Source organism: Colossoma macropomum, unplaced genomic scaffold, assembly GCF_904425465.1.
Source record: "Colossoma macropomum unplaced genomic scaffold, Colossoma_macropomum, whole genome shotgun sequence".
Lineage (NCBI taxonomy): Eukaryota > Metazoa > Chordata > Actinopteri > Characiformes > Serrasalmidae > Colossoma > Colossoma macropomum.
Window position 1 is genome coordinate 28813595 of NW_023494805.1, and position 16436 is coordinate 28830030.

The 16436-nt window shown below is 40.3% G+C and overlaps 1 protein-coding gene across 1 annotated transcript in view; it reads left to right on the forward strand.

The window, feature by feature from the left end:
* The window catches only part of zgc:109889 (uncharacterized protein LOC553542 homolog), a 49144-nt gene extending 44525 nt beyond the window's left edge, over positions 1-4619 (forward strand). Inside the window, exon 10 of the mRNA XM_036597449.1 lies at positions 347-4619. Coding sequence (XP_036453342.1) covers positions 347-504 — 158 coding nt within the window. The 3' untranslated portion in view covers positions 505-4619. The remainder of the gene's footprint in view (positions 1-346) is intronic.
* Positions 4620-16436: the final 11817 nt, after the last annotated feature.

Below are 16436 nucleotides of genomic sequence, written 5' to 3' on the forward strand. Positions count from 1 at the left end.
GTGAAGATTTTGACATGTATTTGTGGAAACTGGTGAATACTAACTTGCTTAGCAGATCCAGTTCTAAACTAAAGAAGCAATACTCTGACATGTCTTGGCTGATCGACTGTATTTGGGGTGAGGAGAAAAAGAAGGAATGTTAGGTTTTCCACTGAAATATTTCTTTACAGAAACAGTAAAAAAAGCAGCTCATATAATACTAAGGGGTAAAGAGAAGTTGGAAAATTGTCATAAATAATGTTTGTTTTTGGTACGCACAAGTGGAGTTGGGTGAAAAATAAAATATAAGAAAATTGTAGAATACAGTCCCTTTAATATGATTCGACTTTTCGCCTCTTTCTCTCAGGTATACAGTTGAGAAAGGTGCAGGAGCAGAGAGAGCTGGAGGCTAAGAAAGAGCCAGTGGGCAACGATGTGGCCACCATCCTGTCCCGCCGCATCGCCGTGGAGTACAGCGAATCAGACGAGGACTCCGAGCTGGACGAGAACGAGTGGTCCGACTGAGGGAAGAGGAGAGAGAGGGAGACACCAGCAGATGAGAAAACAGGAGGGGGAATGAAGGGAGAGGATGAGAGACAGAAGGAGGAATGAAGGGAAAGGATAAGAGGACAGAAGGAGGAATAGAGGAGAGGATAAGAAGATAGAAGGAGGAATGGAGGGAGTGGAAGTGTGGGATGGAGATTTTCCGGACTGCGTAACTTGATGTAGCAGACAGATGCTTTTCTCAAAGCAGAACCGAAGCCCCCAGTCTTTGTGCATGTCATCATCCACAAGCAGCAGAAGCTTAAGATTGTTATAGTAATACATGATCACTTGGGCAGTTGCAGCTATTATAAGATTCAGTATTTTAAAGATGAGTTAAAGTAAAATGTTGTATAGTTCTTGTATAGTGTTCAGCAGGTTGACAGATTGTTAGGCCACACATACAGGCACAGGTGGCAGCATTCAGATTATGATAGGGTTGCGCTGATACAACTTTTTCTCTCCCAATACTGATTTCAGTATCTGAACTCATACTGTCAACCGATCCGGGTCTCTGGCATTCTGGTTTTGTAGTAGAGAAGTACATAGACATACAGTAGAGGCTATTATTGTCCTGATCTCATCCAAAGGATCTGGATCTGAGCTGGTCAAGGCATCCTTTAATGGATAAGGTATCAGTTATTTTGAGCCAAATCTATTTCCAGTCCTTTTTTTGCGTTCTGCACCACTGTTGTAGAGGTGAAGTAAACAAGCATCTCCAACAACCTGCGGAGATGAGGCATGTTTTCAGAAGTTTACAGAGATCTAATTGTCTGGCTTGTGAAATTATTTTACAGTGGAATATGACAACTCTGCAGTGACAGTGGCTTAGCTGTGTTTGAGCTAGACGCATTGCATTGAACGCTGGCACATAACATATTAGAGAGCAGCTATTGCTATAGCCTATTTTTGCCACTTACCATGAGTAGCATGCCACTAGAAGCACATACAAAAAACACCATGTTTTTTACTCGCAACTGGAGGAAAACTAGTTGCAGTGTTCTGCCTTACCAGACAGCGCGTTTCTTGACAGAGTACGCTGTGCACAGAAAGTGAAGAGATTTCACTGCAGAGTATTACAGTAGCAGAATCATCAGATAGGTCTCAGTAGATCGTAACAAATATTAAGACATACCTAGTAGAGGCTAATGTACCATGATTTACCACTGTTTTTAGGATTGTGTAAATGAATAATGTTGCAGATCAAATGTAGATCCGTCACAAGGTTAGTATCGGTGCTGATACCGAGCCTGTTTATCAGATCAAAGCTAAATTTTGTAATGGAAATTTCTAATTGGAACAAAGTCTCTTAGGTTTTGTCACAGCTTACATTACTGAGTGTCCCCAGCAGGATGCAGCCCACAGTCCATGACTCTTTTGCAATCAGTCACGCTCCGTGTGTTGTTGCCGTCTGCTCAGTTCACAGCTCCTCACCCTCACTTTCATTCTCTCCATCTCTCTTCTTCACTTTTTTTTTCCTTGCCGTTCTTCGCAATTTTCTCTCTCCTCTCCGAGATGGACAGCTGTGACATCAGTAACAGCATTGAGAAGAAGCAGCTGGTTTGCTGGTCATTCGTGATGTGGCTGAGGACTCTTCCGAAAGAAAAACAGCCTGAAAAAGTGTGTTACAGGCTAAAAGCTGTTCAAATGTACACACACACACAAACATACACTTTCCATCAAGAACAGTTCTGATTTTCACTCTTTGCCCTCTTGGAAGTCATACCAAAAATCTGAGTTGCTTAAATAATGGACCTATCTGTGCTCCGCCCACTGATGTGTTCTTTTGTAGCATGTGTGACTAGATTAGACAGGTTTTACACAATGTTGGCCAAAATTCTCTTGAACCAAATGAGATATTTGTGAACAAGTTTGTACCAGATTACCTCCAATTAGGATGTATTATTCATGTCATAATTTGTATTAGGGCTGTGCAGTATAATGGTAATAAAGTATACTGCGGAATTAAAAATGGTGCTGGTTTTTCAAAATTATGATGTGAAATTTTTATTCCACATCTAAACAGCCAAATAAACCCACTTAAATTTTAGAGGGGCTCACTAACTGGTGGTGAGGGAGCTCACCAATAGGTGGCGCTGATAGAAAGAGGGGGGAAAATTAGAGCCACAAGAAACCTCACAAAAACTAAGCATGATACGACGAAAAAGAGCTACAAACACCACATGATTTCAGCTTTCACTCTAACAGCAGTCACTTAACTCTGCACTCTGAGATATCCTTTAAATGGGTGTCATTTTAGCAACAGAAAGCTGGAACCAAGTCTGTGCTGTGATGTGTGTGGCATTTGGCCTAATGACTAAGCTAATGTTAGCTTAGCCAAAACACTGCAGTCCCAAAATGTCACTCCAACACGAGTCACTCCACTTTCGCTCTCTCAGACATTAGTTTTTATCATCTACACTCAACTACATACTGTGGTGTATGGCATTAGCATTCTGCTAACTAAAGCAAATATACAAGTTTAGATGATAATGATTCAAATTTTAGGGAGTGAAGTCCAGTAACTGGCGTTTTTAAATTAAATACGTTCTGTAGTTTTTGGATCTGTAGCCCAATCGGCTAACTTAACGTTACCAGGCTACAGAACCAAACACCACACAGTGTGTTTAATTTTGTCTTTCTGTCCTTCCAACGACAGTTACTCGACTTCACTCCCTAAGATTTGAATCAGTATCATCTAAACTTGTGTCGGTACTTAGTTAGCAGAATCAAACATGTTCTGTGGTGAGCAGAGCTGTTATTGTGCTAGCTAAGCAAATACTAACCAGCTCTTCCTATTTTTCTATGCTTCTAAAGGCTCACAGTTAAGACAGATTGAATATAGATTGTTTTTCGTGTAATCATGCTAAAATTAGCATGTTAGCATAACATTTTAAACTGGAAGCTCAACATTATGTAGCAACAGGAAACAAAGCATGCTACAGTTTCTCAATAGGTTGAATGGAATTTTAGCCAATGTTCTGTAAAGCTTGCCCAGCCTAGCAACAGTTGCTATGAAAGCACGCATTTGTGGGTGGAGCATGGATAGGTCAATTCAGTCTGAGGTGCCAATGCATCAATATCTGTGGGCCACTTGCTCATGTAGAGCCTAAAAAGACAACAAAAGTCTACCTAGATACATAAACTCTGATTTTTTTTTGGTTTATTTTCATGGAATAATTTATCTTTTACAATATTTCAGCAAAGGATATTATTACACTGTAAAGACAATCTGGGTTATATATTACTTACACGATATGCTTCCTTTAAAAAAGTTTTATTTTGTGAAATGATATAATTTAGGATATCTTTAATGCTAAACTGATGATTTAAGATTGGGTGTGTTTTGTTTCTCATACCTTAAAGCATTCTCTCTTTTTGGAAGTACTCTGAATACCTACAGTAGATTTGCAGTGCATTGTATTGATGATACATCCTACATAGGAATTTTTAAAGTATTACTCTGCACATCTTTTACTGTTTTTCTGTGTAGCATTCCAAAAAAGATATAACATTCCACTGTAGGTAAAAAGGGTCCCACTGTCTGCAGTTATACGGTAAGATTTCAGAGATTTTGCTGTAGCAGAATCTGTACAGTAGCCACATTTACCATACAAGCCCAACAGGTGCATCTCTGTATTCACAATAGTAATGGTTAGACATGCTTTCACCTGTTTTGACTGAAGAAAGTTTGAGGTGAATTCCATTGCCTTTTAGTTTCTTTCGGTGCTTTCATTTAATTTTTTTTTTGAGAAACTAAAGTGTACAGAATGAGAGCACCTAAATATTTTAGCTTTCTTTTATTTATTTGCTTAAATTTGCCAGTCAGCTGGCTGCACAAAAGAGGAAGCATCAACTTACACTTAATCTAAACCTTTAGCTATATAAAGACTTGTGTGTATGGCCTGCAGTTTGTATGTAAAATGTCTTCTGTGTTTTAAACAGTGTGTTATATAGAATTTTGGTAAAACTGCTTGTAAAGTGATTTTGCTGATCTGAATAACAGACAACAAGCATTTAATGTGTCTTTAAGAAGAAGCTGTAGGCAAAATACAGTATGCATGTCTCGATGACCAATAAAATATCACAAAGACACACTAGTGCTGTTAGTCATCCTGCTGTGTGCACTGTTCTGAATTGATACATACAAATATATATATATATATATATATATATATATATATATATATATTATATTATATATATATACATACACGCTGTTAAAACGTCATAAGAGAAAGGACAACTGTCCTAACTTTAATGTTTGTTAAAGGAATGGTTCGGCATGAAATCAGGTTTACAAAATTTTCCACTTACCCAAGATGGAGTTAGTCAGCAAAGAAATGTTTGGTGTTAAGTTAAGCTTCTTGAGTTTAAAACCGAAGCTAATGTTGGTAAGAAACACTAGAAGTCAATAGTCACCCAAATCTTTTCCATAAATACAGCCCCAAAACTTCTCTCAACTTCTCTCAACTCCAGCTCAGACTGCTCCAATGCTTTTTACATCTGTTATTTGTGGTCTATAATATGGAGCAGTAGCCAATGTCAATGATTTATAGGCAACAGAGTTTGACCCACTGTTGCATAGGTAAGATGTTATCAAGAAGGAGACAGGTCACTGGCTGTACCATGAAAGAGAAAGCTTATAATGCTCATCTGTTTACGCAGAACACCCAACCGTAAATTAAATGGGCCAATCGGCTTTCTGATAAAGTCACAGGTGGGAAAAGCTCCCCCTTGTTGTGGAGATACGCACAGCAGCCCAAATAACCTGATAAATCACATTTTTGTGCATTATTTGAGCAAAACACTTCAAACTATTCATGCTATTTTTGTCAGCCTTTATCAGTGGTTTTATAATTATGACTTCTAGTTTCAGTTTTATAGATCTCTCCTAATTCAAAGAGATTGGAGCCTGGTCTTGTACGACTAGAAATAGCTGCCCAGGGTTGTTGTTGCAAAGATGGCTGTCAAATGGACGTATTTTCCTATAATGACTCTGACATGGCTGGGTGTTGCTCGGGCTTTCAAACACTGTGTACACTTATGGGCCACTTTATTGGAAACACCCACCTTGTAGGTGTACAAGACTGTAGCTCGTCCCCTAGTGCAGGGGTGTCCAATCTTATCAACAAAGGGCCGGTGTGGCTGCAGGTTTTCACTCCAAACAAGCTGAAGCACACCTGATTCTACTTGTTTAATCAGTTGGTCTTAGTCTTCAAACATTTCATCAGGTGACCTCCTGCTTTGTTGGAGCAAAAACCTGCAGCCACACCAGCCCTTTGCGGATAAGATTGGACACCCCTGCCCTAGTCCTTCATCAGTGGTCAGCTGGATATTTTTTCGGTCCGTAATTGTACATGGTATATAGTGGGGCAATAAGGTAGAGCTCGAGTATGAGGTAGGTGGCGTCATTGCTGTGCTGTGAGTGATCCACCACCTAGATAATATCTAGTCAGCAGTGGTCCGTCCTATGGTGGTCCCTTTCTGGTAATGGATGTGGTAAAGGGTAAATTCAGTGGCAAACAGTGACCATTAGAGCTAGGCCTTCAGTTAGGGCTATAAATGTCAAAACTCAGTCAAAACATTAGGGGGAGAAACCCACCTCTATGATAACTTCTGCTAGCATCGCTGTAGGATTCTAGTAATTTGTAGCACTAAGTTAAGTGCGATTTGCATTAACACCTTTTTGGGCAATGTTAAGCACAGACATTTGAATCTTCTAAAAGGACGTTTCATGTTTAACTTAAAGCTTGTGACAAACAGTATATATTTTACCTTGTTGCAGTTTCACAGTGACTAGTACAGAGTCCTGATATAGAGCTGATACAGATCCATTTCTAACACCCCATTCGTAAGGCTGCTGCTCGCATACACAGACAGTGACGTATTTAGGAGTCCCATAAGGCCTAGAGTGACTTTTTCTCAAGAAATTGGACCCACCTACTGGAAATAAAAGCATAATTAGTTGACTCTGTTATTTCGAAATTATGCTGATGGTTAATCTAATAGGTTAGGACTTCCCTTCGGCTCCTGAAGTCCTAACCAATATGAGAGCTCACTTAGCTATATCTTCCTAGATACTTTGGAGAAAAGCAGTTCCTGATTAACCGATTTTGTGCTGGCTGGTTCAAGAATTTAATCCTTTCAATTCAAAACAAAATAAAAGTAGTGCTGTGCTACTTGCAAAGTTTAAATACAAGCGTGAATCTATTGAACAAAAATTAACTAAAAGTTTGGCACATGTATTTTTTAGTTCCCAGAAACCATTAGGCTTTCTCTGAAGGTAGATGTACCTAATCAGCTGGCCGCTCTGAGATGTCCTTCAGCGGAGTGTGTTCCAGCAGCAGGGCTCTGCAGTGTGTTTCTCTGACGCACCCCTGAGCTGTGCAAGCGTCACACACTGCTGTCATTTCTCATGTCTGTCCTCCACTTAGTGTCACTGCCCCCATCAGTGGTGTAATTAGAGCTGCTGGTGCCACTTTTCTTTAGGGCTTGTATGAGGCAGGAGGTGCAGGGACTGATGGGAAATAAAGTCTCCTGAGGGTCCCCCAAGGTCAGGAGGGGTAATTACAGTTGAATCACTGTGATGTGGCACCACTGTAATCATAGAGTACACAGTGTACTCTATTAAGACTGTTTCTGATTCTGCAGTGTTCATTCACCAAATTGACTGCGTGTCAGAAAGAGGGAGAGAAGGAGTAAAGGAGACAGCTCTGAGTCAGCTCATCACCAGCTAAAAGATTAAATGGCATCATAATGAAAAAAGCCTGGCTGTGTTAGTGCAGCACTAACCCCTCACTCCTCTCTCTCTCTCTCTTATTTCTGCTGTGATTGTCTTTCTCTTGCTTTCTTTCAGTGAGATTCTGCTCTCTCGGGCCTTTTGCTCTTGGCTGAGCTCCTCAGAAGTTCATTAAAAGTGTCCTGTCCGTGCACGCGCGTGCGCGCGCTCCTTGTCCTCCTCTCTTGCGCTCTGACTCAGTGGAGTCGGTGACGCCGCCGCCTCCCCGCGCGCTCGGCTCGCTTTCACGCGGAGGAGGAGCGGTGAGTCATCAGAGCTCTCCCCGAGTGTGTGTGTGTGTGTGTGTGTGTGTGGCCGTTCGGTCTTTGTGGGGACCAAATGTCCCCAGTATAACTCAAAACACGACCGTTTCGGCGTTCCGAGGACATTTAGTAGGTCCCCAAGAGGATTTATTACAAAAATGGAGCTTCTGTGTTTTAAAAAAGAGGCAAAATCCCTGTAGTTCTCGATACTGAAGTTACAGTTAGGTTAGCATAGCAGCATTAAACTGAAGACCACATAGCATTTAAGTAAGCAGTAAGCTAAGACAGACGGCAGGGTCTGTTATTGTGATTGTGTGAGCAGCCCACTAGATGTCGCTCTGTCTCCCTGAATCTCTCCCTGTTTGTTGAAGGTGAGTCAAGGAGCTGGACGTGACTCTCCATCTTTTGTCTTCTGCCTGCGTCATATGGAGTAGCGATGCTGCACCCTTTGTGTATGTGTGTGGGTGGCTGCAGCTGCAGTTTGAGTTTCAGTGTACAGCTACAACCATTTATCGCCATACTTAAAGGGACACTCCGACCAAAAGGAGAAATGTAAATAGCATTACACACTGTGAACGTATTTACATGTGTCCCACAGTAGTGCTGCAGTGGTCTTCAAAGTGAAACCTTCTTATTTAATGATAGAAAAAAACTGTCTTCTAGTGATGTGTCTTAAAGTAGACTTTGAAAGACCACAAGCGTTTGAGGAGGGCTTTATTTTTCAAAGTCAGCTTTATTGTCATTTCTTCTTATCACAGATGTGTTGAGAGTGGAACAAAATGTAGTTTCTCCAGGACATGTTGCTACATTTAACACAGAAGAGCAGCAGACAATAAATACAATGATTATAGACACACTACACAAATGCTATACAATAAATTCTTCTTTACAAACAATAACTACAACTACACAACACCATTGAGCACAGGGCCATAGAGAAAATAGACCAGCTGTTGGCCTGCAGCAGCAATAGTAGTTATGTGTGTGTGTGTTTTTATCAGTGCACAGATAGTATTTGAGAATGCAACCAGAAAGGTTAATAAACCTGCAGACAACGTATGGATATGTAGTGGCTGAGTGCAGAAGGTAAAGTGCAACAGATAAAAGTGAGCAGTAAGGCTGAGGTAGCAGTTCAATAAGAGTGTTTAGAGGTCCATCACGTAAATCCATTTAGCAGTCTGATTTCCTGTGGGAAGAAACTTTTCATGACTCTGGAGGACTTGGCCAAATGCCCTTTAGCCTTTTTCCAGATGGGAGTGGTGTAAACAGTCACAAGCTGGCTAACTGAATTATTAATCCCATTGAATTGAGTTACTCCCATGACAAAGAAGAAGTTTAATAACAAGCTGAGATCAGTGTGAGATCCCTAAGACTAGCTAGCAGGGATGGGGGCTTGAATCAGTGATTCGACCTTGAGCTGCCTTTAATTCTAATGTTGACTAGTGACTCAACTTAGCCTCACCTCTGAACTGACTTGAGACTCGGATTCAAGACTTAAGACTCATGAAATTTCAACCTGAGATAAAAGACCAAAGGTTTAGAAAGTTACAGATCACATTCATTTAAAACTAACTAAAACTTTAGGTATTGCGCTAGCTAACCAACATACCTGGTATATAAACTACAGATTAAGCAACCATTTCAAGTGTTGCGTTTAAAAATGCATAAATGCATTTACTGCATTTACCATAAAGTTACTGCTATTTCTACCACAGCATATTGGAGTTGATGTAACAATTACAACCATTCTTATACAAAACCCCTCCCCACAACCATTTTAGTTGGGGATTAAAAGCAATTGGAAAAACTACTGTAATCATATATTTAATTGTTATTATTAAAACTTGGTTGCAGCCCTAGGGCCGTGGTGGACAGCTAAAATAACAATAACTTTAACGACATTCAGATATTTATAGGTCTGACTGTAACACATTAACTGCAAGTTTTGGGCCTGAAAGCTCCTTTACAGTTTTGACAGATTTGATATTATTAAGTACACTTTTGATAGATCTGACATTCTACAAATGATACTTTTACTTCTACTCAAGTAAATTTATGGAGAAAGTAATCTATTTTTTTGTTCAGCTCTGCTTATCCATACACATTTTCACATTTAGTTATTAATTCCCTTTTTCTATTCTGCTCAGCATTGTTATTGATACATGTCTCACTTTTGAACTTTTTCATTTTAGTCTAGACCAAAGGGATCCAAAACAGAGAGGAAGACAGTCTAAGAAACTTCAGTTCCTGCTGATGGGTGCTGGATGTGCTAAGAAGTTCAACAGTTCTGCAGGGAACCTGAAGAGTTCTTGAACAGAGCACTTGTGGTACTTTTACTTTCACTGGAATCATCACTTCTTTTCCATAACAACACTTTTAAAATTCCTAAAAAGTCTTGTTTTAAGCTCTTCTACCTGCATCTGTAAAGTGATGACCTCTTGTGTCCATGGTTGGAGCACCAGATGTTGCTGTGTTCTCCTTCCACTCCTCTATCTCCTTCTTCTCTGTGGGTATCTCTCAGCCTCTATGGTCCCAGAGCGGGTTACGTAAATCAGAGCAGTTCAATAATTCATGCGCAGCCCTTTTAAGCTCAACCTGAGTGCGTGAATACACCTCCCACACGCACACACACTCACTCACACCTGCAGCCCTCTCACGCTCACCTAAACACTCATGAAAGACAAAAGCCTGGAAGAGTTTCTTGCATTTTATTTGACAAAGTATTTCTTTTCCTCATTTTTGTTCTTTTTCTCTTCTATCGTATATGTACAGTATTAAAAATAAATCATTTTCAATTAGGAGTACATTCCACACGTACAGTGCAATGTGTAGCATGTCCCTCTTGTAAAGTGCATCATACTTGTCATCAGATTAGAGTTCACAATACAAAGAGAGAAACACAAAAAAGAAAAAAAAACACATTAAAAATTATAGAGATACTAACTGGTAGTTTACATCACAGTATCGTTAACCCAGTCATCATCTCTAGCCACCTGCTTGTGTTATGATTTTTCCAGCCAAAACGGAGCACAAAGTTTGTGCTGAAAGTTGTGTCTCAACGAGGCTATCGTTTGCACTCTATGCATGTAGGACATAGGAAAGATTGCTGGTTATAAATAGAGACACATTATTGGCTAATCAATAGGAGTAATGTGCAATTCTGTATCATAATGGACCTCCTATAGATTTAATAGTCACATTACATCGAGATGTTTTGTCTTAGTGGATAGGCCAATTCTCTCTCCCTCTCTCTTAGGATGCCTCCTTTCCCTAATTTTGTTCTATCAAGGGAAAGCATGGAGTTGAGCTCTGCTTAATGGCCCAGAAAAGGGATTTCAAGCGCTCAGGATAAATTTAACATTTCATGCCTCACATTTTCAGGCATTATTTTTAGCAGAGCCACTTTTAGGTGTAACAAAACATCCGTGCGGTCGGAAGGCGCCTTTCAAACGACCTCTCTCTTGCTCTCTTTCTCTCTTTCTCTCTCCCTCTCTCTGTCTGTCTCTTTCTGTTTGGATACGCAAGCAGCGACGTCATCCAGTCGCACCACAAACCGCAAGACTGAGGTATGGATGACTCTCGCTCTTTCTCTGTCTCTCCCCCTTTCTCTCCAGCCCTCCCTCCCCCTCTTTCTCCCTCTTTAGGACAGTCCGTAGTGGCTGTCTCCAGAAACAGCAGTCCTGCAAACTGCAGTAAACGGTAAACACATGCTGCATTTTCCAGATCCGTTCAGCTTATTGGCCCACACTTCGGATGTCACCACATATGTTAGTTTCATAGTAAATATCAAACAGTATCTGAGCTCCGTCTACAAATGCATTCTTTCTAGGGAGGCACAATGATTTAGGAATCATAATGGCAGGTAATTGGAAGAAAACGATTGGTATATTGGAATGTTTAGATTTGACTGCTATTTTGAACTCATATTACATGGCATATTTATTGCACTGTGGAACAGCAGCTTGTGTAGGCGATGCTGGGCTACTGTGCTAAAATATCTTACTCATTTCACTGTATTTGCAACCCTACCGAAGTAAATTTTATGTTTCTCTGTTAGACAAATCCAGGTGGATCTACATTTGATAAAGGCATCGGCATTGACAGATTTTTACAAGAAAAAATATTGGAGATTGGCCTCAGACCACAATTTCCATATTGCTGCATACCTAATTTTTTCCTAGCTGCTGTTTTGTGGTTGGACCTGCTTTAGAGAACACTGGTAAAGTCTCATTGTACCTCATTCTACAGCTAGTAGATATATCTAACATTGAGTTTCCTGTTTAAAATGCTATGCTGCACTATGCTGTTGTAGCTGATCGAAGCTAGAAATGTTAGAAACCACATTCAGTTTCCACCATGCTAATGTTAGCTCACAACAAAACTACACTCAACTGTCCTAACAGACTGACCTTTTATATATGTGCAAAATAAATAGCATTTGAATTTAATAACTCACTCTAAATAAGGATAATTTTACCAAAACTAAGTTTCTCGATAGGATTTTAGATCACCCTCGCAAAAGTTGCTGTGAAAGAACACATTTTTGGGCGGAGCTTAGATAGACCACCAATAAGTCTTAAGGTTCAAGGGCCTAACCGATCCGGGTGAGATAAAAAGGGCACGTTCTATCTTTGCCCGTGTCCGCCTCCTTGGCAGCATCTGATGCTATGATGACATCTATGGTGTCAGTGATTAGATAGGTCACTGCTGAGCAGGTGGCAGGGGGTGGACGTCCATCTGTCCACTGTCTGACTCGGACGAGGACTACCCCGTCCAGCACCAGAGTCAGGGAGAAGAGCCAACATGACACCATGTAGAGGGAAGGGGGCCAACAGGGGGACCAGAGTAATGAATAAAAAGCCCACAGGATACCACAAACTCAGGTTACCCCAGTAGCAGGGGGCACTGACCCATTACATCACATGGATTACATGAAACTACCCACAACTGGTGAGTACATGGTTTCAGCTTTTGTAATTGGTCCAGATATGATTGCACTCACACAGTTAATAAGCAGTCCATCAGTTTAGGTCATGGTGACAATGAATCATATTGATACCAGCTTTCCATGAATCAGTGTTGATTCCATAACGAGATATTTGGGGAACTTTGGGAATCAGATCAGTAGTTTGTGAGATTTCCATCAGATATAGACCTTTTAAATCTATCATTCTGCCATGGTGATTTCTGATGATGACTGGTACTGTCCTGTAATATGTTACGTCCTGCACAGTCTTTAGTGTAGTGATGGTAGAAATCATAAGCCTTTGTTTTCTTGACAAATACACTGAAATCAACAAGTTCGACACTACTAAAATTATGGCACTTTTCGCATAGCCAACACTCAATTTGCTTGTGTTTTTTTTTCTGTCTTTCTAAGAAACCATCAATAAGAATACAGATATTATATACATACACACACACGCACACATTGACGCCACCATGTCATAAAACTCATGCCCTGATGTGTATAAAAATAGAATGTATCCATAAAGCATTGCATAAGAAAAATAACCGTAGTACCCCTGAACAAACTGAATCTATGGCATCCCATTGAGTATAGTTCTGTGGAGATACGATACGTAACAATACAGATTGGCATCAGAACATCGATATTTGTACGTGTTTGCTATGTATTAAGGTGGGGTGGATTCTTATTATTTTGTTTTCCTTAAAGGGGGGCACAGTGTGATAGGTCACTGAACCCCACTCAAGATATGAGTGAGTGCTATATAAACACACAATTAGCTCTATTTCTCTTTTTCTCTCGCACACACACACACGTTTTCTAATAAATGTCAAATGTATCGTGCGTCCACAGTGTCCAGACTGTGAGACAGCTCCAGAAGAAAGTCCATCAGTTATAGTGTAGGTCACCAAATGGCTGAGGTTAGTCAGAGTGGGCCAGCATGTGTGTATGTGTGTTCTCAGGGTCTACTCTAAGCTTCAAACCACCACAATTGGTTTCAAAGCAGAACACTTCTGCTTCAAAGGCCAGAACCCACTGTCCAAACTGCATCTTAGTTTGTTCAAGTCATAAGGTTAAATTAGCTCTGTTGATGGCCTCATTGAGATTGTAGCATTATCAATGGACAGCACACATTGATAGATTATTGCAAAGGAGCAAGAAAATAAGGCCAAAAATAAGGTCATACCTTTCGAATGAGGGGCGACAAAGGATCACGAGACTGTCCCCTTGAAAAACACAAGGTGCTGTTAAGGTTGCTGTCTGTGTTTGGTTACTTTTAGATGGAAAAGAGGAATACCAGCATCTGTTTTATGTGCTGTATGTGCACCATTCTGAAAATACTGTGTTGGAGACTCAAAGCAGTCGCCGATTTCATTAACCTTGATTCAAGACCACTCCATCCAGGGTCTGCTGGCCTAGTTATCTGATCCCAATATGAGCTATTTTTGAATGTAGAATTATGCGCATGCTTGCTGGATAGCAGGGCTTTCTGACCACATATGTCTTGGTGGAGGCTACAGTTTCATATTGTTACTGTCGCTTTCGGCTTTTTTACAGTACTTTGCAGAAGCCAGAGACCACCCGTCATTTATTTAATTTTCAGATGTAACGGCCTTTAAGTAGAAGTTATTCATTTTTCAACAGCAGGAAAGAAAATTACACAGAAGACTCAACAGATGAATACATATTTTCAGCATTTTTTGTGTCTGCCTTTTACCTTCATTACAGCTTCCGTTCTTTTCAGGAGACTCGCTTTCAGTTTTCCAAATAAAGTTTTCTCCAAAGTTCAGTTTTATAAATTGGTTGCATTTTCTGCTTCTCATGATCCCGACGCCCAAATACAATGGTGTTGAGGTCTGGACTCTGGGGTGGTCAGGTCATTGTTCTGAGAACACCAGTAGCTTCTTTCTCTGATTTGCAAGTTTTCTTTTTTCTTTTTCAAAATCTTTTTTTTCAGGAACAGCTTCTTGACAGCTACTCATCCGTTCAGACTCGTAGTGTTGAGTTGTCTTCTCACCGTGGAATAAAGGAAACAGCTGTGGATTTTTTCAGATCTGAAGCAAGACTGGAGCTTAATTTAAGCACTTTTTATCTGATGGTGACAGTTTTGACAATCTACCAGGTCTGGCATTGTTGAAAGTCCCACTTTCTCTGTATTTTTTAATAATAGTTTTGGAAAGTTATTTTCCTTTGACTTCTTCTTCATTATGCAAGGGGATTATCTTATATCTAATCTCCTCAGAAATCTCTCCTGAAAAAAATAGAAACTTGTTCTTAACTGCCGTTTAAACTGGAATTTAAATAAATGAAGGGTGGTCTCAGACTTTTTGACGGTACTGTACATGATTTGGAAATGCCATCTGTCCCTTACATTGTGTGAATGTTTCATAACAAACAGACCAATAGAAATGGTTTAAAGTTTCTTGGAATTGAATCTCCCTACATTAACTTACATTGAAGGCTAAGAATGTTTTGTCCTTCTCCTGTAAATTTACAGGTTTGGAGATACAAGCTTTTGTTCCAGCGACAATATGAAAGATGTTGTCTCAGACTAATCATTACTAATGACCTTCACTTGCAGCAACCCCTGTCCATATACTCATCTCACCAGAGCTCTTGGAAAATAGCTTAATAATGATTCAAACATAGTCCCCCATTCTAGAGTAATAATGAAGCCTTGAATACATTGGAATAATGTAACCTATTAATGCCTTCTTCTGCCGTGTCTGGTAGGTTTCCCTCAGATTTCCGATTAAACATCTCATTCAGATTCATGTGAGAGCCTCAATCACCCTGCTTCCCTGACATCTTTTTCATCACCTACCAAAGTTGTGAAAACAACGATCCGTCGCAGAACAATGAGCTAACAAAGTAGCAGTGGATTTGGCAGGCAGCGAAACGGCAGATTGTCAGCTTTCACTGAAGCGTGTGAAATTTCGCTAGTGGGACCTTGTTTTCCTTAATGTCATTCATACATTTTTAAAAGGAACATGGAGGGAGCTTGGTGTGAAAAAAAAACAGAAATGCACAGGAACAGCCATGCTGTTGTGCCTGCCGCTGTCCATGGTCCTGAACTCTTGTGCGTAAAGAGTACTGCAATCCATTACTATATTATATCATAATGCTTCTGTGGTTTGTTTACTAATGAACTAATAACCAAGATTAGCAGGCAAAGAACAAATACGGTGAACAGTGCAGCATTGTTGGCTGAAATAACCATGATGTGTGCCATTTTTTTTCACTCCTGAAGGTTCTCCTTGAAACTGCTATTTTTAATCGAGGACGTTTGAAACGCACTGTGCTTCCTCTACATCTACTGGTTGACCAGCTGCAGTGTCAACTGATAAAGAAAGGCTTTGAGAGCTTTGCAGAGGCTTCCTTGGCATTATAATTGGCTTGCTGAGATGGGCAGCAGATTTGGGCTAGTTAGCTAAATACGGGCTATAAAAAGAAATCAATGCTGCTTTGCTATGGCCAAGTCCATGAGGGGAAAAAAAGAGCACTTCCTTTTTAGAGTGCCAGAATTGGGTTCTTTGATTCACTAGGTATGGGTCTTATGTTTCACTGACCTTTAGCTATCCCCTCTTTCTGATTTTAAGATAAATATATGTGCATTGCCTTCATAATGGTGATGAAACTTACTGCACTAAAAACGTTGTGTTATACTACAGTGGACAAGTCATGAGATTTTTAACCCCAGTGATCACACAGCACGATAAGCAAAGTTGGTACTGCAATGACATTGAGGTGTATATACAGGTGTGTTGGGGTTTCTTTGATGTCGTTGCTGTTGTTTCCACTACTGTTGGTTGTTGTGTTTGGTAGAAAAGATCCATCTTGTATCCACCCGCTATGCGGGCATAGTGTTAAACACTTACACAGTAGACCCGCAGTAGTAGTA